This window comes from Tachypleus tridentatus, chromosome 13 (assembly GCF_004210375.1).
Source record: "Tachypleus tridentatus isolate NWPU-2018 chromosome 13, ASM421037v1, whole genome shotgun sequence".
NCBI classification, from domain to species: domain Eukaryota; kingdom Metazoa; phylum Arthropoda; class Merostomata; order Xiphosura; family Limulidae; genus Tachypleus; species Tachypleus tridentatus.
Window position 1 is genome coordinate 6,291,263 of NC_134837.1, and position 22,419 is coordinate 6,313,681.

The 22,419-nt window shown below is 29.2% G+C and overlaps 1 protein-coding gene across 1 annotated transcript in view; it reads left to right on the forward strand.

Annotated features, from left to right (window-relative positions):
- LOC143239825 (protein lin-10-like) overlaps window positions 1-22,419 on the forward strand; it is a 40,594-nt gene that overhangs the window by 3,471 nt on the left and 14,704 nt on the right. The window contains exons 3-6 of the mRNA XM_076481367.1: window positions 1,294-1,476; window positions 4,045-4,257; window positions 6,507-6,626; window positions 8,136-8,276. Of these exons, the coding sequence (XP_076337482.1) occupies window positions 1,294-1,476; window positions 4,045-4,257; window positions 6,507-6,626; window positions 8,136-8,276 (657 nt within the window). The remainder of the gene's footprint in view (window positions 1-1,293; window positions 1,477-4,044; window positions 4,258-6,506; window positions 6,627-8,135; window positions 8,277-22,419) is intronic.

The following is a 22,419-nucleotide window of genomic DNA, read 5'->3' on the forward strand; positions in this document are numbered from 1 at the left end:
TCCGAGCTCAATACATTGAGGATTAGTATGGTTTATTCTTGATACCTCCAAGTTCAATACACTGAGGATTGGTATGGTTTATTCTTGATACCTCCAAGTTCAATACACTGAGGATTGGTATGGTTTATTTTTGATACCTACATGTTCAGTACACTGAGGATTGGTGTGGTTTATTCTTGATACCTCCAAGTTCAGTACACTGAGGATTGGTGTGGTTTATTCTTGATACCTCTAAGTTCTGTATAGTGGGAACAACTTCCATGTATATTGATGTTTACAGTAACATTATTTTACAAACTCAAATTATATACAGAATTTTGTTATGTAAACATTTGAAGCATGGTAAATAGAACTTCCAAGTAAGTTTGAAAAGATCATGTTTAGTTATTACTCAAGTGTGAAATGCTTAACACATCATCAAGCTGAGACTTAATCAGTTAAATCATATTCAAATGTTAATCATCAGTTGTCAGAAAATCAAAGCCTTTTTTTTGCTACTGCATGTTTTTCCCAGAAAGTCAATCAAGTAATGTAAATGTAGTTGAAATGACTTCTGTTAGTTTCATTGTCATAGGATGAATAGCACTTAAAATAACAGTAGTGTTGATGGCACTTCCTTCAAACACCATGCCGAGCTAGAGGTTTTCAATATCCCTCTATGTGTTTTGATGTCCATGTTATCCCTGTACACATTCCTTCTGTGGGACTATGGATATTTCAGTTGCAATACATCAGTGTGAGAACTACAGTCACTTGCTAGTCAACACAGCAAAGCATAGAAGTGTCACAGTTTATTTGGTGTGGAGAGACTAAAGTTTCAAAGAGTGACAGTAGAAAGGTCTTCATATGTGTTGCCTAGTAACTAAATACTCTTTACCATATATAATAACAATGGAAATGTTTAAATATATATATTTTAAAATGTGCTCAAAACATATGTTGAAATATTAATGTGTAATGTTGAAATCTGTTTTTCCATTAGTAAACTGAAAACTATTTTAGTAGTTTGTGTTATAAAATGTATTACTACAAAAAAGGTCTTATGGGTGTGTAACTTACAGTTAGTTTGTTTTACTTAATTTTAAACTTATTTCATTCAAATCTTCATATAATTAACTTTTATCCTTTAGCATAGAACTGTGCTTTCATCTTTAAAACATTTGCTGGGATTGTAAAGATTCATTTTTCTAACTTACATATAATTCAGTAGTAAACAAAAACACATTTATTATACTTTATAAATGGAAGATAAAAGATTCAAATTACAATGAAATAGTTTTATTTTAATTACAGGCACAATTCATTGCTCAATCAATTGGTCAAGCATTCCAAGTGGCTTATATGGAATTCCTAAAAGCAAATGGTATTGAAGACAGTAGTTTTGTCAAAGAGATGGATTATCAGGAAGTACTAAATTCACAAGAAATATTTGGAAATGAGCTTGAGATGTTTGCCAAGAAAGAAAAACAGAAAGAGGTGAGAGTTTATAATAATGTAGCTTTGGGTAGAAAACAATTATAGATCAATACTACTAGTGCTTGGTGGCACTACATTTATAGGTTCACTTGTAGGTTTTTATAGTTGTTTGATTTCACTGAATACTGAGTGTGTAATTACATATATATTTCTTACCAATATACTTTTTTCCAAGTGGATCACAGTGGTTTTTGAGTGTGCTGACAAACTCAGAGAGTAGAGCCTCTATTAACATATTTCCATCTTGTCTTTTATTAGGTATAATATATTTATGTAACCAATAGTGCTTGTGTTTTGTTACATACAGTGTATTGTGTACTAAATAAAAGATCGCTGTAATTAATATGATATTAGGAACAATTCAGTTTCAACAGTTGGACTAATAGGAAATGGTGAAAGATGATGTCATTCAATGATTTTTATTTTTCTGCACAAGTTGGAGAAAACAAATTTGGATAAAGCCACAAAAATAACTTGTGTTGGAGTCATCGAGTTTTCTGACATGTGCTGGAGTTTGTTGCTCCCTTTAGAAAGCAGAATAAATGTAATAGCTTGCCTCATCTTTTCTGATAAGGTCCATTCAATGATGCTTCATGTATACCCTGATAGGGAACATGTATTTTCAACTTTGAACTTTAAAGAAAAATGTTCTATCACTGTCCTCTTAATCATCAGAGAGCTACAGTGTTTGATAGATGAGGTAATAGAATGATAGGAAAACAGTTATAGCATCAGACATTCTTACCAGGAAGTGTAAATCAGTTACTGTATAAAAAACAGTGTCAAGTGTGTTATGAATTATTCTGTGATTAGAAGTTATTTTTAACAGCTTACTGCTGAACTTCAGAATTGTTTCTGTAAAGGATTTCTTCAGCCATGATATCACAAGTATTATGGGGCATGTGTAAAGTTTATAAATAAATTTTAACAAAGGTGATATGTTGTTTATGTGATATGTTTCCATTCCTACACTTCAGAGAACAGGGGTTTTGAATGAAGTAGTCTTACAACAACATGTAAATGAAATCCATTCCACCGTGCACGCGTTATCAAGACATTGTTGAAAAAATCTTTCAAAGAGTGAGTGGTCATCAGATATTTTCCATAAATATTACTAACGGCCCGGAATGGCCAAGCATGTTAAGGCATGCAACTCGTAATCTGAGGGTTGCGGGTTTGCATCCCGGTCGCGTTAACATGCTCGCCCTTTCAGCCACGAAAGCGTTATATTGTGACGGTCAATCCCACTATTCGTTGGTAAAAGAGTAGCCCAAGAGTTGGCGGTGGGTGGTGATGACTAGTTGCCTTCCCTCTAGTCTTACACTGCTAAATTAGGGACCGCTAGCACAGATAGCCCTCGAGTAGCTTTGTGCGAAATTCCAAAAAACAAACAAACAAATATCACTAACACAGTATCCATAGCTCACTGCTGTTTGTTTACCATGAGGCACCCACTGTCTTTACAGAGCTGAAGGACATGTGACAGCAAGTAAAGGTCAGCTGTGTTGAAAGATAGATAATTGTGTATAATATTCACTGGATAAAAGCAGTATTGGACATGAATGGTTGTCACATTGATTATTATTAACATGTTAATTGTACAGATTTTTTGATCACTGACGTGGTGATAATTAAGTTAATTTATTTAACCCAATTCTGATGTAATTTGTAGTAAATAAAAATTGGGGGGAAGATTTCTTCTATCCAACTTAATTCAGTTCACTTTGTAGCAGTTGTTGTCAAGATAGTTTTTGCTAAACTTAATACTGTCTAAACCACGGTTTTTGTACAGTTGTCTCAGTCAGCGTGAAAAAGCTGTGTTAGCAGAGGTCAAATCTACCATGGTACCATTATTAGTCAAATCTACCATGGTACCATTATTAGACACTTACCTATCTATATCAGGCTTTGCATGAATCTGTTATGTGTTGACCTTTTCTTTATTATGTTAACAATCTATGCATAAAATATTAATTTCATATTATCTTTTTAGCTTTCTATTCAGAAATATTGTATATTGCTCTACTTAGTTATTCCTTTATACTACTAGTAGCCTTATTTAAAGTTTTCTCACTTATGTATATTAAACAACCTTAAGTTCCAAGTTGTTTGTGTGTTCACTTTCACTGAACCATGTTATTGTGTGTATTTAAAAGTAGGTTGTGTTTTTCATCATACAAGTTTGTGTATAATAACTGCTGTAATTGATGTGAAACTTTGGTAGAGGGATCCATTAATTTTGAACATGGTTTCATATTTCATCTTTGGTGAATGAAGATCTTCCAAATGCTTTGACTATCCACTCTTTTTTCTTTAACTGTGACATGTGTAGATCATATTATGAAAATGTCCATAAATTCTGTCATCACTGATTAATTAATTAATTAACTCTACATACAGTTGATTGTGCTTGTATATCCAAATTTAGTATTTTTGTTGGAAGTTGCTTTGCTTTAGTCAATTCATAGAAACTTAGGTGTTTACTCTTAAGATTCTACATAACTTGACAAAGTTGATAGTAGGCTTAGTTTTTTATGTCTGTATATGATTTATTTTTCATAATTTCAGGTTATTGTACCAAAACAGAAGGGTGAGATCTTGGGGATGGTTGTTGTTGAATCAGGCTGGGGATCAATGTTACCAACTGTGGTAATAGCCAACATGGCTCAGTGTGGACCTGCAGCCCGCTGTGGACAGTTAAATATAGGAGATCAGATAATAGCCATTAATGGAGTCAGCTTGGTTGGACTGCCACTTTCAACGTGTCAAAACTATATAAAGGCAAGTATGATTTGAATTTAAGTAACTATACAGATTTTACTCTTATGTCAGAAAAACGTGTAGTTTCAAGAAGTCTATACAGGGTTATAGAAACCCTATATCCTGAGTTTGCCCCTAAAGAAGAAAGGTCACTTTTTAAAAGTGCCCAGTTTATAGAGTTTTTATTATCTAATACAGATTTTGCTTGCTGTCCTCACTCATTGGGTCTTCAGGCTCACATTTCATGGACAATTTACAGTCTTCTGTTCACAGTCAGTCATAAGAAACCCTTTACTGGGAAGAACATACCTGTACCAGAAATAGTGATATACTCCACAGGTGTACCTCATACTTTCATCATGACACACCTGCTTTATATTTATATATATAATGGTTGCTCTCTGCTTGACCAATAGTTGTTTTTTTTTACATTCACCACACTTTTCAATGTGGGATTCTTGCTATTTGGGAATTGGAGGTTACTGTGTGGGAAATTAATATTTTCTGTCACTAAAAATGTATTACCAATAGGTGTATTCTCCACCTCACTTAGTTGTTGGTGTTTCTGGGTTTGTTTATGGCACTTCTTGAAAGTGAGGATTGAGTTGCAAGGATAGAGGGAGCTACCTACACTATTATCGAAGATGCAGCATGATTGATGGATGGTGGTCACATAATCAGCATGTGTCATGCATATTATGAACTCCAATTACTACTGTTATCAAGTTAGAATATAAAATTAGGATCTCCTATCTTTTTATTTTGCTAATATATACCTTATGCACTGAATGAAATGCAATGGCCCAGTTCATCTCTCTCCATTTTTGGAAACAGTGCTTTAAATACACTTACATAAATATATATGACATGTGAATAACCAATCAACAGCTTAAAATGTCCCTTGGGTGTTTTCCTCACCATTTTAATGTCTGAAAACATTACAACATTCTTTAAATTCAAGATTTCAATAATACAAGTGTTGTTGTTAGTCTGCTCGAACTTTTAATCTAAATAAATCTTACTTATAAGCTTAATAAATTATAGTGTAATTCTGTAGTATCAGTGTAGTTATATATGATTATTTGGTTATTCAACTGTATATATAAAACCTAAAAAAGTTTTGATATCCTTCACATGTGAAACTTTAAAAGGCTTAACAACCTGTGCCTAGCAACATCTGAGTTCAAAGGTCATAGTGAGAAGAGATAACTGTTTGCTTTATTGTTCTATATTAGAAGAATAAGTTTGATTTTTTGTAAGTAGTAATAATCTATATGTACAAAATGTACAATAATTGAAATGTGACTGTAGTGTTAGCTAGGCTTGACTGGAAGGTTAATGTACATATGTGTGTGTGTAAATATATAGTGTTATAAAACCTAAGCTACTTAGACTAAATATTTCTATTTTTGTGTCATAATATGTAGTCATTCTCCCTCGAAAAAAGCATAATTTATATTTATTTCCTAAATTTCTTATGGTAGTTACAAGATTGGTCAAGTGACAGACATCCACATAGTATGTAAAGTGTAAAAAATATAAAATCTTACTAAAAACAAATATTTGAAATGTATTTAGGAGGTTTTAGAGATTACAGAAGTATTATTTGAGATTTTTAAGACGAATAATAGTTTTTAATCATTATATGAACACTCATTCTACCTGAATTAGTAACAAAAGAAACTCAATTTTAACAAACAAATATTTCATCGAAAAATCTGATGTTTTGTATACAAAATGCATGTAATCTCTACTAAAAGTGTACCAGATTTTCTACATAAACATTTATTGTATTAAAAGTTGCAAATACCAAAGACATGCATATGTGTGTGAACTTGTATATATTATATTAAGCCTGTTGTGAAAGGATTAATGAAACTTGTGTAACACTGAAATTAAAATAATAGAGTAATAAATTTAAAAAAAATTTCAGTATTTCACTTTTCTTTAATAACTGATTGGTCTTACAAGTTTAAACCATGTTTTATTATTTAAATAACTGATTGGTCTTACAAACTTAAACCAGGTTTTAATATTTTAATAACTGATTACTGATTGGTCTTACAAACTTAAACCAGGTTTTATTATTTTAATAACTGATTACTGATTGGTCTTACAAACTTAAACCAGGTTTTATTATTTTAATAACTGATTACTGATTGGTCTTACAAACTTAAACCAGGTTTTATTATTTTAATTACTATCTGTTTAACTTCTTTAAATTTCAAGCACTAAAATAATCAAAGGGTTAAATTGTTGTTTAATTTCAGAATACAAAAAATCAGACAGTTGTTAAGATGACAGTTGTACCTTGTGCTCCAGTTGTGGAAGTTAAAATCAAAAGACCAGACACAAAGTATCAGCTAGGTTTCAGTGTACAAAATGGAGTGGTAAGTATACAGGTTTTTTTAATGAATTTTTTTCCATTAACACCTTAAAAGTAAATGTACAGGAGGTGTAACAACAGGACAGGCCACTTGAAGAAAGAACTATATATCTGTAATAAATCATGGATATGTACAGTAGGTGTAACAACAGGACAGGCCACTTGAAGAAAGAACTATATATCTGTAATAAATCATGGATATGTACAGTAGGTGTAACAACAGGACAGGCCACTTGAAGAAAGAACTATATATCTGTAATAAATCATGGATATGTACAGTAGGTGTAACAACAGGACAGGCCACTTGAAGAAAGAACTATATATCTGTAATAAATCATGGATATGTACAGTAGGTGTAACAACAGGACAGGCCACTTGAAGAAAGAACTATATATCTGTAATAAATCATGGATATGTACAGTAGGTGTAACAACAGGACAGGCCACTTGAAGAAAGAACTATATATCTGTAATAAATCATGGATATGTACAGTAGGTGTAACAACAGGACAGGCCACTTGAAGAAAGAACTATATATCTGTAATAAATCATGGATATGTACAGTAGGTGTAACAACAGGACAGGCCACTTGAAGAAAGAAGTATATATCTGTAATAAATCATGGATATGTACAGTAGGTGTAACAACAGGACAGACCACTTGAAGAAAGAACTATATATCTGTAATAAATCATGGATATGTACAGGAGGTGTAACAACAGGACAGGCCACTTGAAGAAAGAACTATATATCTGTAATAAATCATGGATATGTACAGTAGGTGTTACAACAGGACAGACTACTTGAAGAAAGAACTGTATATCTCTAATAAATCATAAATAAAAAATCATTGTTTATTAAACCTCAGTGTATACAGTTTTGAAATTGTCATTTATAAATGTGAAATTATTAATACATGCATATTTTTTGTTTATAATGAACAGAATAGATAGAATTGTTCTACTTCTGAAATCATGTTCATTCTTAATAACAATTCTTATGGTGCCCATGATTTAGTTCAAGCTGGCACAGCAGGATTATAAATAATTCACTTGTCATTACACATCAGTATTAAGCTTATTGTTAGCACTGCATCCTATATCTAGTGCTTTAGAAAGTTTCAATAATTGAAATACTTTCATTATATGTTCTAATTTTTGTTATAATGTACTGTATGTTAGAAATGGTAACTATTAAATAAATTATTACAAGTTCTTCTTTTAAACTCTTATTAATGTTTTACTTTATAAGTAAAATATTTTAGTGTATTTCTTTTTTATTCAGTGGTTTTATTATGCATGTAAACTAATTTAATATTTTATGTAATACTAAGGCTATTATTTTGCAAGCTATGTCTAAAAGATTGTATACAAAACTTCCAAACCTGCTTTTCACTAGTGTGTTATTGGTATTTTTATCTTTGTGTTTTACATTGACAGAAAAGCTCCTGAATTTTGTGCTTAACACTGTATCTTTTATAAAGATAGCTGGCATTAATGTTTATATAACTCTTAGATTTGTAGCCTATTGAGAGGAGGTATAGCTGAGAGAGGGGGTGTTAGGGTTGGACACCGTATAATAGAAATAAATGGTCAGAGTGTAGTGGCCGTGCCTCATGACAAGATAGTGAACCTGTTGGCCACCTCAGTAGGAGAAGTAAGTAATCCTAATATTTAATAAACATTAACAATGTTTGTATAAAACATTGGTATTCTGACAGTAGTCTTGTTTTGTCTCTTCAGTAACACATCACACTTGTCTGTAACACAGTTTTATCAGAATGTCTGTATAAAACATTGGTATTCTGACAGTAGTCTTGTTTTGTCTCTTCAGTAACACACCACACTTGTCTGTAACACAGTTTTATCAGAATGTCTGTATAACATACACTGGTTTTCTGACAGTATTGTGGTTTCGTCTTCCCAGCAACACATTCACTCTTTGTAACAGTTTTATCAGAATGATTGTATAATACACACTAGCTTTCTAACAGTTGCAGTTTTTGTCTCTCCAGTAACACATTCACTCTTGTCTGTAACACAGTTTTATCAGAATGTTTGTATAATACATGCTGGTTTTCTGACAGTATTGCAATTTTCTCTCCCCAGTAACACATTTACTCTTTGTAACATTTTATGAGACTGTTTATATAACATACACTGGGTTTCTAATAATAGTATGGTTTTGTCTTCACTAACACATTTACTCTTGTCTGTAACACAGTATTATCAGAATGTTTATATAACATACACTGGTTTTCTAACAGTAGTCTTGTTTTGTCTTTTCACTAACACATTTACTCTTTGTAACATTTTTATGAGAATGTTTATATAACATACACTGGTTTTCTAACAGTAGTATGGTTTTGTCTTCACTAACACATTTACTCTTGTCTGTAACACAGTTTTATCAGAATGTTTATATAACATACACTGGTTTTCTAACAGTAGTGTGGTTTTGTCTTCACTAACACATTTACTCTTGTCTGTAACACAGTTTTATCAGAATGTTTATATAACATACACTGGTTTTCTAACAGTAGTCTTGTTTTGTCTTTTCACTAACACATTTACTCTTTGTAACATTTTTATGAGAATGTTTGTGTAACATACACTGGTTTTCTAACAGTAGTATGGTTTTGTCTTCACTAACACATTTACTCTTGTCTGTAACACAGTTTTATCAGAATGTTTATATAACATACACTGGTTTTCTAACAGTAGTCTTGTTTTGTCTTTTCACTAACACATTTACTCTTTGTAACATTTTAATGAGAATGTTTATATAACATACACTGGTTTTCTAACAGTAGTATGGTTTTGTCTTCACTAACACATTTACTCTTGTCTGTAACACAGTTTTATCAGAATGTTTATATAACATACACTGGTTTTCTAACAGTAGTATGGTTTTGTCTTCACTAACACATTTACTCTTGTCTGTAACACAGTATTATCAGAATGTTCATATAACATACACTGGTTTTCTAACAGTAGTCTTGTTTTGTCTTTTCACTAACATTTTTATGAGAATGTTTATATAACATACACTGGTTTTCTAACAGTAGTATGGTTTTGTCTTCACTAACACATTTACTCTTGTCTGTAACACAGTTTTATCAGAATGTTTATATAACATACACTGGTTTTCTAACAGTAGTGTGGTTTTGTCTTCACTAACACATTTACTCTTGTCTGTAACACAGTTTTATCAGAATGTTTATATAACATACACTGGTTTTCTAACAGTAGTGTGGTTTTGTCTTCACTAACACATTTACTCTTGTCTGTAACACAGTTTTATCAGAATGTTTATATAACATACACTGGTTTTCTAACAGTAGTCTTGTTTTGTCTTCACTAACACATTTACTCTTGTCTGTAACACAGTTTTATCAGAATGTTCATATAACATACACTAGTTTTCTAACAGTAGTGTGGTTTTGTCTTCACTAACACATTTACTTTTGTCTGTAACACAGTTTTATCAGAATGTTTGTATAACATACACTGGTTTTCTAACAGTAGTGTGGTTTTGTCTTTCCACTTACACATTTACTCTTGGTAATATAGTTAACTAACCACCAGTTAGCTTTTCTGCTAAGAGTGAAAGTTTGTGATGAAATACACAGGTTTCTATACATTTAGGTGTCAGACAATGAGATTCTAATTATGTGTTTTACATAAATACTTAAGAGTAAATTTTGAAACAATTTCTTTCTCACACGTAAATTAATAGTTCTGTTGAACTTTCAATATGTTTACAGTTGTAAAGTAAACTTAGCTATTATACATAATTCATTAATCACAGGTAACTACAGAGAATTCTTATTTATGGTTATAGAACCAAGTAATATCTGCTGTAGTTACTTTAGTTTTCTCTCACAATGAAACTAGTAAAAGTTTGTTTTCAGTTGGCTGTATCATGGTATCTTATCTGTTAGTTTTTGTAAGTTAACTTTCTACTTAATGTTTATATTTATCAGTCACAGGTTATGGTAAACTTGTTGTATCTTATCTGTTAGATTTTGTAGGTTATCTTTCTACTTAATGTTTATATTTATCAGTCACAGGTTATGGTAAACTTGTATCTTATCTGTTAGTGTTTGTAAGTTAACTTTCTACTTAATGTTTATATTTATCAGTCACAGGTTATGGTAAACTTGTTGTATCTTATCTGTTAGTGTTTGTAAGTTAACTTTCTACTTAATGTTTATATTTATCAGTCACAGGTTATGGTAAACTTGTTGTATCTTATCTGTTAGTGTTTGTAAGTTAACTTTCTACTTAATGTTTATATTTATCAGTCACAGGTTATGGTAAACTTGTTGTATCTTATCTGTTAGTGTTTGTAAGTTAACTTTCTACTTAATGTTTATATTTATCATTTGCAGGTTATGGTAAACTTGTTGTATCTTATCTGTTAGTGTTTGTAAGTTAACTTTCTACTTAATGTTTATATTTATCAGTCACAGGTTATGGTAAACTTGTTGTATCTTATCTGTTAGTGTTTGTAAGTTAACTTTCTACTTAATGTTTATATTTATCATTTGCAGGTTATGGTAAACTTGTTGTATCTTATTTGTTAGTGTTTGTAAGTTAACTTTCTACTTAATGTTTATATTTATCAGTCACAGGTTATGGTAAACTTGTTGTATCTTATCTGTTAGTGTTTGTAAGTTAACTTTCTACTTAATGTTTATATTTATCAGTCACAGGTTATGGTAAACTTGTATCTTATCTGTTAGTGTTTGTAAGTTAACTTTCTACTTAATGTTTATATTTATCAGTCACAGGTTATGGTAAACTTGTTGTATCTTATCTGTTAGTGTTTGTAAGTTAACTTTCTACTTAATGTTTATATTTATCAGTCACAGGTTATGGTAAACTTGTTGTATCTTATCTGTTAGTGTTTGTAAGTTAACTTTCTACTTAATGTTTATATTTATCAGTCACAGGTTATGGTAAACTTGTTATCTTATCTGTTAGTGTTTGTAAGTTAACTTTCTACTTAATGTTTATATTTATCAGTCACAGGTTATGGTAAACTTGTTGTATCTTATCTGTTAGTGTTTGTAAGTTAACTTTCTACTTAATGTTTATATTTATTTATCAGTGTTTGTAAGTTAACTTTCTACTTAATGTTTATATTTATCAGTCACAGGTTATGGTAAACTTGTTGTATCTTATTTGTTAGTGTTTGTAAGTTAACTTTCTACTTAATGTTTATATTTATCAGTCACAGGTTATGGTAAACTTGTTGTATCTTATCTGTTAGTGTTTGTAAGTTAACTTTCTACTTAATGTTTATATTTATCAGTCACAGGTTATGGTAAACTTGTATCTTATCTGTTAGTGTTTGTAAGTTAACTTTCTACTTAATGTTTATATTTATCAGTCACAGGTTATGGTAAACTTGTTGTATCTTATCTGTTAGTGTTTGTAAGTTAACTTTCTACTTAATGTTTATATTTATCAGTCACAGGTTATGGTAAACTTGTTGTATCTTATCTGTTAGTGTTTGTAAGTTAACTTTCTACTTAATGTTTATATTTATCAGTCACAGGTTATGGTAAACTTGTTGTATCTTATCTGTTAGTGTTTGTAAGTTAACTTTCTACTTAATGTTTATATTTATCAGTCACAGGTTATGGTAAACTTGTTGTATCTTATCTGTTAGTGTTTGTAAGTTAACTTTCTACTTAATGTTTATATTTATCAGTCACAGGTTATGGTAAACTTGTTGTATCTTATCTGTTAGTGTTTGTAAGTTAACTTTCTACTTAATGTTTATATTTATCAGTCACAGGTTATGGTAAACTTGTTGTATCTTATCTGTTAGTGTTTGTAAGTTAACTTTCTACTTAATGTTTATATTTATCAGTCACAGGTTATGGTAAACTTGTTGTATCTTATCTGTTAGTGTTTGTAAGTTAACTTTCTACTTAATGTTTATATTTATCAGTCACAGGTTATGGTAAACTTGTTGTATCTTATCTGTTAGTGTTTGTAAGTTAACTTTCTACTTAATGTTTATATTTATCAGTCACAGGTTATGGTAAACTTGTTGTATCTTATCTGTTAGTGTTTGTAAGTTAACTTTCTACTTAATGTTTATATTTATCAGTCACAGGTTATGGTAAACTTGTTGTATCTTATCTGTTAGTGTTTGTAAGTTAACTTTCTACTTAATGTTTATATTTATCAGTCACAGGTTATGGTAAACTTGTTGTATCTTATCTGTTAGTGTTTGTAAGTTAACTTTCTACTTAATGTTTATATTTATCAGTCACAGGTTATGGTAAACTTGTTGTATCTTATCTGTTAGTGTTTGTAAGTTAACTTTCTACTTAATGTTTATATTTATCAGTCACAGGTTATGGTAAACTTGTTGTATCTTATCTGTTAGTGTTTGTAAGTTAACTTTCTACTTAATGTTTATATTTATCAGTCACAGGTTATGGTAAACTTGTTGTATCTTATCTGTTAGTGTTTGTAAGTTAACTTTCTACTTAATGTTTATATTTATCAGTCACAGGTTATGGTAAACTTGTTGTATCTTATCTGTTAGTGTTTGTAAGTTAACTTTCTACTTAATGTTTATATTTATCAGTCACAGGTTATGGTAAACTTGTTGTATCTTATCTGTTAGTGTTTGTAAGTTAACTTTCTACTTAATGTTTATATTTATCAGTCACAGGTTATGGTAAACTTGTTGTATCTTATCTGTTAGTGTTTGTAAGTTAACTTTCTACTTAATGTTTATATTTATCAGTCACAGGTTATGGTAAACTTGTTGTATCTTATCTGTTAGTGTTTGTAAGTTAACTTTCTACTTAATGTTTATATTTATCAGTCACAGGTTATGGTAAACTTGTTGTATCTTATCTGTTAGTGTTTGTAAGTTAACTTTCTACTTAATGTTTATATTTATCAGTCACAGGTTATGGTAAACTTGTTGTATCTTATCTGTTAGTGTTTGTAAGTTAACTTTCTACTTAATGTTTATATTTATCAGTCACAGGTTATGGTAAACTTGTTGTATCTTATCTGTTAGTGTTTGTAAGTTAACTTTCTACTTAATGTTTATATTTATCAGTCACAGGTTATGGTAAACTTGTTGTATCTTATCTGTTAGTGTTTGTAAGTTAACTTTCTACTTAATGTTTATATTTATCAGTCACAGGTTATGGTAAACTTGTTGTATCTTATCTGTTAGTGTTTGTAAGTTAACTTTCTACTTAATGTTTATATTTATCAGTCACAGGTTATGGTAAACTTGTTGTATCTTATCTGTTAGTGTTTGTAAGTTAACTTTCTACTTAATGTTTATATTTATCAGTCACAGGTTATGGTAAACTTGTTGTATCTTATCTGTTAGTGTTTGTAAGTTAACTTTCTACTTAATGTTTATATTTATCAGTCACAGGTTATGGTAAACTTGTTGTATCTTATCTGTTAGTGTTTGTAAGTTAACTTTCTACTTAATGTTTATATTTATCAGTCACAGGTTATGGTAAACTTGTTGTATCTTATCTGTTAGTGTTTGTAAGTTAACTTTCTACTTAATGTTTATATTTATCAGTCACAGGTTATGGTAAACTTGTTGTATCTTATCTGTTAGTGTTTGTAAGTTAACTTTCTACTTAATGTTTATATTTATCAGTCACAGGTTATGGTAAACTTGTTGTATCTTATCTGTTAGTGTTTGTAAGTTAACTTTCTACTTAATGTTTATATTTATCAGTCACAGGTTATGGTAAACTTGTTGTATCTTATCTGTTAGTGTTTGTAAGTTAACTTTCTACTTAATGTTTATATTTATCAGTCACAGGTTATGGTAAACTTGTTGTATCTTATCTGTTAGTGTTTGTAAGTTAACTTTCTACTTAATGTTTATATTTATCAGTCACAGGTTATGGTAAACTTGTTGTATCTTATCTGTTAGTGTTTGTAAGTTAACTTTCTACTTAATGTTTATATTTATCAGTCACAGGTTATGGTAAACTTGTTGTATCTTATCTGTTAGTGTTTGTAAGTTAACTTTCTACTTAATGTTTATATTTATCATCAGTCACAGGTTATGGTAAACTTGTTGTATCTTATCTGTTAGTGTTTGTAAGTTAACTTTCTACTTAATGTTTATATTTATCAGTCACAGGTTATGGTAAACTTGTTGTATCTTATCTGTTAGTGTTTGTAAGTTAACTTTCTACTTAATGTTTATATTTATCAGTCACAGGTTATGGTAAACTTGTTGTATCTTATCTGTTAGTGTTTGTAAGTTAACTTTCTACTTAATGTTTATATTTATCAGTCACAGGTTATGGTAAACTTGTTGTATCTTATCTGTTAGTGTTTGTAAGTTAACTTTCTACTTAATGTTTATATTTATCAGTCACAGGTTATGGTAAACTTGTTGTATCTTATCTGTTAGTGTTTGTAAGTTAACTTTCTACTTAATGTTTATATTTATCAGTCACAGGTTATGGTAAACTTGTTGTATCTTATCTGTTAGTGTTTGTAAGTTAACTTTCTACTTAATGTTTATATTTATCAGTCACAGGTTATGGTAAACTTGTTGTATCTTATCTGTTAGTGTTTGTAAGTTAACTTTCTACTTAATGTTTATATTTATCAGTCACAGGTTATGGTAAACTTGTTGTATCTTATCTGTTAGTGTTTGTAAGTTAACTTTCTACTTAATGTTTATATTTATCAGTCACAGGTTATGGTAAACTTGTTGTATCTTATCTGTTAGTGTTTGTAAGTTAACTTTCTACTTAATGTTTATATTTATCAGTCACAGGTTATGGTAAACTTGTTGTATCTTATCTGTTAGTGTTTGTAAGTTAACTTTCTACTTAATGTTTATATTTATCAGTCACAGGTTATGGTAAACTGGTGTTGTATCTTATCTGTTAGTGTTTGTAAGTTAACTTTCTACTTAATGTTTATATTTATCAGTCACAGGTTATGGTAAACTTGTTGTATCTTATCTGTTAGTGTTTGTAAGTTAACTTTCTACTTAATGTTTATATTTATCAGTCACAGGTTATGGTAAACTTGTTGTATCTTATCTGTTAGTGTTTGTAAGTTAACTTTCTACTTAATGTTTATATTTATCAGTCACAGGTTATGGTAAACTTGTTGTATCTTATCTGTTAGTGTTTGTAAGTTAACTTTCTACTTAATGTTTATATTTATCAGTCACAGGTTATGGTAAACTTGTTGTATCTTATCTGTTAGTGTTTGTAAGTTAACTTTCTACTTAATGTTTATATTTATCAGTCACAGGTTATGGTAAACTTGTTGTATCTTATCTGTTAGTGTTTGTAAGTTAACTTTCTACTTAATGTTTATATTTATCAGTCACAGGTTATGGTAAACTTGTTGTATCTTATCTGTTAGTGTTTGTAAGTTAACTTTCTACTTAATGTTTATATTTATCAGTCACAGGTTATGGTAAACTTGTTGTATCTTATCTGTTAGTGTTTGTAAGTTAACTTTCTACTTAATGTTTATATTTATCAGTCACAGGTTATGGTAAACTTGTTGTATCTTATCTGTTAGTGTTTGTAAGTTAACTTTCTACTTAATGTTTATATTTATCAGTCACAGGTTATGGTAAACTTGTTGTATCTTATCTGTTAGTGTTTGTAAGTTAACTTTCTACTTAATGTTTATATTTATCAGTCACAGGTTATGGTAAACTTGTTGTATCTTATCTGTTAGTGTTTGTAAGTTAACTTTCTACTTAATGTTTATATTTATCAGTCACAGGTTATGGTAAACTTGTTGTATCTTATCTGTTAGTGTTTGTAAGTTAACTTTCTACTTAATGTTTATATTTATCAGTCACAGGTTATGGTAAACTTGTTGTATCTTATCTGTTAGTGTTTGTAAGTTAACTTTCTACTTAATGTTTATATTTATCAGTCACAGGTTATGGTAAACTTGTTTGTATCTTATCTGTTAGTGTTTGTAAGTTAACTTTCTACTTAATGTTTATATTTATCAGTCACAGGTTATGGTAAACTTGTTGTATCTTATCTGTTAGTGTTTGTAAGTTAACTTTCTACTTAATGTTTATATTTATCAGTCACAGGTTATGGTAAACTTGTTGTATCTTATCTGTTAGTGTTTGTAAGTTAACTTTCTACTTAATGTTTATATTTATCAGTCACAGGTTATGGTAAACTTGTTGTATCTTATCTGTTAGTGTTTGTAAGTTAACTTTCTACTTAATGTTTATATTTATCAGTCACAGGTTATGGTAAACTTGTTGTATCTTATCTGTTAGTGTTTGTAAGTTAACTTTCTACTTAATGTTTATATTTATCAGTCACAGGTTATGGTAAACTTGTTGTATCTTATCTGTTAGTGTTTGTAAGTTAACTTTCTACTTAATGTTTATATTTATCAGTCACAGGTTATGGTAAACTTGTTGTATCTTATCTGTTAGTGTTTGTAAGTTAACTTTCTACTTAATGTTTATATTTATCAGTCACAGGTTATGGTAAACTTGTTGTATCTTATCTGTTAGTGTTTGTAAGTTAACTTTCTACTTAATGTTTATATTTATCAGTCACAGGTTATGGTAAACTTGTTGTATCTTATCTGTTAGTGTTTGTAAGTTAACTTTCTACTTAATGTTTATATTTATCAGTCACAGGTTATGGTAAACTTGTTGTATCTTATCTGTTAGTGTTTGTAAGTTAACTTTCTACTTAATGTTTATATTTATCAGTCACAGGTTATGGTAAACTTGTTATTTGTATCTTCACAGGTTATGGTAAACTTGTTGTATCTTATCTGTTAGTGTTTGTAAGTTAACTTTCTACTTAATGTTTATATTTATCAGTCACAGGTTATGGTAAACTTGTTGTATCTTATCTGTTAGTGTTTGTAAGTTAACTTTCTACTTAATGTTTATATTTATCAGTCACAGGTTATGGTAAACTTGTTGTATCTTATCTGTTAGTGTTTGTAAGTTAACTTTCTACTTAATGTTTATATTTATCAGTCACAGGTTATGGTAAACTTGTTGTATCTTATCTGTTAGTGTTTGTAAGTTAACTTTCTACTTAATGTTTATATTTATCAGTCACAGGTTATGGTAAACTTGTTGTATCTTATCTGTTAGTGTTTGTAAGTTAACTTTCTACTTAATGTTTATATTTATCAGTCACAGGTTATGGTAAACTTGTTGTATCTTATCTGTTAGTGTTTGTAAGTTAACTTTCTACTTAATGTTTATATTTATCAGTCACAGGTTATGGTAAACTTGTTGTATCTTATCTGTTAGTGTTTGTAAGTTAACTTTCTACTTAATGTTTATATTTATCAGTCACAGGTTATGGTAAACTTGTTGTATCTTATCTGTTAGTGTTTGTAAGTTAACTTTCTACTTAATGTTTATATTTATCAGTCACAGGTTATGGTAAACTTGTTGTATCTTATCTGTTAGTGTTTGTAAGTTAACTTTCTACTTAATGTTTATATTTATCAGTCACAGGTTATGGTAAACTTGTTGTATCTTATCTGTTAGTGTTTGTAAGTTAACTTTCTACTTAATGTTTATATTTATCAGTCACAGGTTATGGTAAACTTGTTGTATCTTATCTGTTAGTGTTTGTAAGTTAACTTTCTACTTAATGTTTATATTTATCATTCACAGGTTATGGTAAACTTGTTGTATCTTATCTGTTAGTGTTTGTAAGTTAACTTTCTACTTAATGTTTATATTTATCAGTCACAGGTTATGGTAAACTTGTTGTATCTTATCTGTTAGTGTTTGTAAGTTAACTTTCTACTTAATGTTTATATTTATCATTTGCAGGTTATGGTAAACTTGTATCTTATCTGTTAGTGTTTGTAAGTTAACTTTCTACTTAATGTTTATATTTATCAGTCACAGGTTATGGTAAACTTGTTGTATCTTATCTGTTAGTGTTTGTAAGTTAACTTTCTACTTAATGTTTATATTTATCAGTCACAGGTTATGGTAAACTTGTTGTATCTTATCTGTTAGTGTTTGTAAGTTAACTTTCTACTTAATGTTTATATTTATCAGTCACAGGTTATGGTAAACTTGTTGTATCTTATCTGTTAGTGTTTGTAAGTTAACTTTCTACTTAATGTTTATATTTATCAGTCACAGGTTATGGTAAACTTGTTGTATCTTATCTGTTAGTGTTTGTAAGTTAACTTTCTACTTAATGTTTATATTTATCAGTCACAGGTTATGGTAAACTTGTTGTATCTTATCTGTTAGTGTTTGTAAGTTAACTTTCTACTTAATGTTTATATTTATCAGTCACAGGTTATGGTAAACTTGTTGTATCTTATCTGTTAGTGTTTGTAAGTTAACTTTCTACTTAATGTTTATATTTATCAGTCACAGGTTATGGTAAACTTGTTGTATCTTATCTGTTAGTGTTTGTAAGTTAACTTTCTACTTAATGTTTATATTTATCAGTCACAGGTTATGGTAAACTTGTTGTATCTTATCTGTTAGTGTTTGTAAGTTAACTTTCTACTTAATGTTTATATTTATCAGTCACAGGTTATGGTAAACTTGTTGTATCTTATCTGTTAGTGTTTGTAAGTTAACTTTCTACTTAATGTTTATATTTATCAGTCACAGGTTATGGTAAACTTGTTGTATCTTATCTGTTAGTGTTTGTAAGTTAACTTTCTACTTAATGTTTATATTTATCAGTCACAGGTTATGGTAAACTTGTTGTATCTTATCTGTTAGTGTTTGTAAGTTAACTTTCTACTTAATGTTTATATTTATCAGTCACAGGTTATGGTAAACTTGTTGTATCTTATCTGTTAGTGTTTGTAAGTTAACTTTCTACTTAATGTTTATATTTATCAGTCACAGGTTATGGTAAACTTGTTGTATCTTATCTGTTAGTGTTTGTAAGTTAACTTTCTACTTAATGTTTATATTTATCAGTCACAGGTTATGGTAAACTTGTTGTATCTTATCTGTTAGTGTTTGTAAGTTAACTTTCTACTTAATGTTTATATTTATCAGTCACAGGTTATGGTAAACTTGTTGTATCTTATCTGTTAGTGTTTGTAAGTTAACTTTCTACTTAATGTTTATATTTATCAGTCACAGGTTATGGTAAAGGTTAGTGTTTGTAAGTTAACTTTCTACTTAATGTTTATATTTATCAGTCACAGGTTATGGTAAACTTGTTGTATCTTATCTGTTAGTGTTTGTAAGTTAACTTTCTACTTAATGTTTATATTTATCAGTCACAGGTTATGGTAAACTTGTTGTATCTTATCTGTTAGTGTTTGTAAGTTAACTTTCTACTTAATGTTTATATTTATCAGTCACAGGTTATGGTAAACTTGTTGTATCTTATCTGTTAGTGTTTGTAAGTTAACTTTCTACTTAATGTTTATATTTATCAGTCACAGGTTATGGTAAACTTGTTGTATCTTATCTGTTAGTGTTTGTAAGTTAACTTTCTACTTAATGTTTATATTTATCAGTCACAGGTTATGGTAAACTTGTTGTATCTTATCTGTTAGTGTTTGTAAGTTAACTTTCTACTTAATGTTTATATTTATCAGTCACAGGTTATGGTAAACTTGTTGTATCTTATCTGTTAGTGTTTGTAAGTTAACTTTCTACTTAATGTTTATATTTATCAGTCACAGGTTATGGTAAACTTGTTGTATCTTATCTGTTAGTGTTTGTAAGTTAACTTTCTACTTAATGTTTATATTTATCAGTCACAGGTTATGGTAAACTTGTTGTATCTTATCTGTTAGTGTTTGTAAGTTAACTTTCTACTTAATGTTTATATTTATCAGTCACAGGTTATGGTAAACTTGTTGTATCTTATCTGTTAGTGTTTGTAAGTTAACTTTCTACTTAATGTTTATATTTATCAGTCACAGGTTATGGTAAACTTGTTGTATCTTATCTGTTAGTGTTTGTAAGTTAACTTTCTACTTAATGTTTATATTTATCAGTCACAGGTTATGGTAAACTTGTTGTATCTTATCTGTTAGTGTTTGTAAGTTAACTTTCTACTTAATGTTTATATTTATCAGTCACAGGTTATGGTAAACTTGTTGTATCTTATCTGTTAGTGTTTGTAAGTTAACTTTCTACTTAATGTTTATATTTATCAGTCACAGGTTATGGTAAACTTGTTGTATCTTATCTGTTAGTGTTTGTAAGTTAACTTTCTACTTAATGTTTATATTTATCAGTCACAGGTTATGGTAAACTTGTTGTATCTTATCTGTTAGTGTTTGTAAGTTAACTTTCTACTTAATGTTTATATTTATCAGTCACAGGTTATGGTAAACTTGTTGTATCTTATCTGTTAGTGTTTGGTAAAGTTAACTTTCTACTTAAATGTTTATATTTATCAGTCACAGGTTATGGTAAACTTGTTGTATCTTATCTGTTAGTGTTTTTGTAAGTTAACTTTCTACTTAATGTTTATATTTATCAGTCACAGGTTATGGTAAACTTGTTGTATCTTATCTGTTAGTGTTTGTAAGTTAACTTTCTACTTAATGTTTATATTTATCAGTCACAGGTTATGGTAAACTTGTTGTATCTTATCTGTTAGTGTTTGTAAGTTAACTTTCTACTTAATGTTTATATTTATCAGTCACAGGTTATGGTAAACTTGTTGTATCTTATCTGTTAGTGTTTGTAAGTTAACTTTCTACTTAATGTTTATATTTATCAGTCACAGGTTATGGTAAACTTGTTGTATCTTATCTGTTAGTGTTTGTAAGTTAACTTTCTACTTAATGTTTATATTTATCAGTCACAGGTTATGGTAAACTTGTTGTATCTTATCTGTTAGTGTTTGTAAGTTAACTTTCTACTTAATGTTTATATTTATCAGTCACAGGTTATGGTAAACTTGTTGTATCTTATCTGTTAGTGTTTGTAAGTTAACTTTCTACTTAATGTTTATATTTATCAGTCACAGGTTATGGTAAACTTGTTGTATCTTATCTGTTAGTGTTTGTAAGTTAACTTTCTACTTAATGTTTATATTTATCAGTCACAGGTTATGGTAAACTTGTTGTATCTTATCTGTTAGTGTTTGTAAGTTAACTTTCTACTTAATGTTTATATTTTATCAGTCACAGGTTATGTTTATATTTAAACTTGTTGTATCTTATCTGTTAGTGTTTGTAAGTTAACTTTCTACTTAATGTTTATATTTATCAGTCACAGGTTATGGTAAACTTGTTGTATCTTATCTGTTAGTGTTTGTAAGTTAACTTTCTACTTAATGTTTATATTTATCAGTCACAGGTTATGGTAAACTTGTTGTATCTTATCTGTTAGTGTTTGTAAGTTAACTTTCTACTTAATGTTTATATTTATCAGTCACAGGTTATGGTAAACTTGTTGTATCTTATCTGTTAGTGTTTGTAAGTTAACTTTCTACTTAATGTTTATATTTATCAGTCACAGGTTATGGTAAACTTGTTGTATCTTATCTGTTAGTGTTTGTAAGTTAACTTTCTACTTAATGTTTATATTTATCAGTCACAGGTTATGGTAAACTTGTTGTATCTTATCTGTTAGTGTTTGTAAGTTAACTTTCTACTTAATGTTTATATTTATCATTTATCAGGTTATGGTAAACTTGTTGTATCTTATCTGTTAGTGTTTGTAAGTTAACTTTCTACTTAATGTTTATATTTATCAGTCACAGGTTATGGTAAACTTGTTGTATCTTATCTGTTAGTGTTTGTAAGTTAACTTTCTACTTAATGTTTATATTTATCAG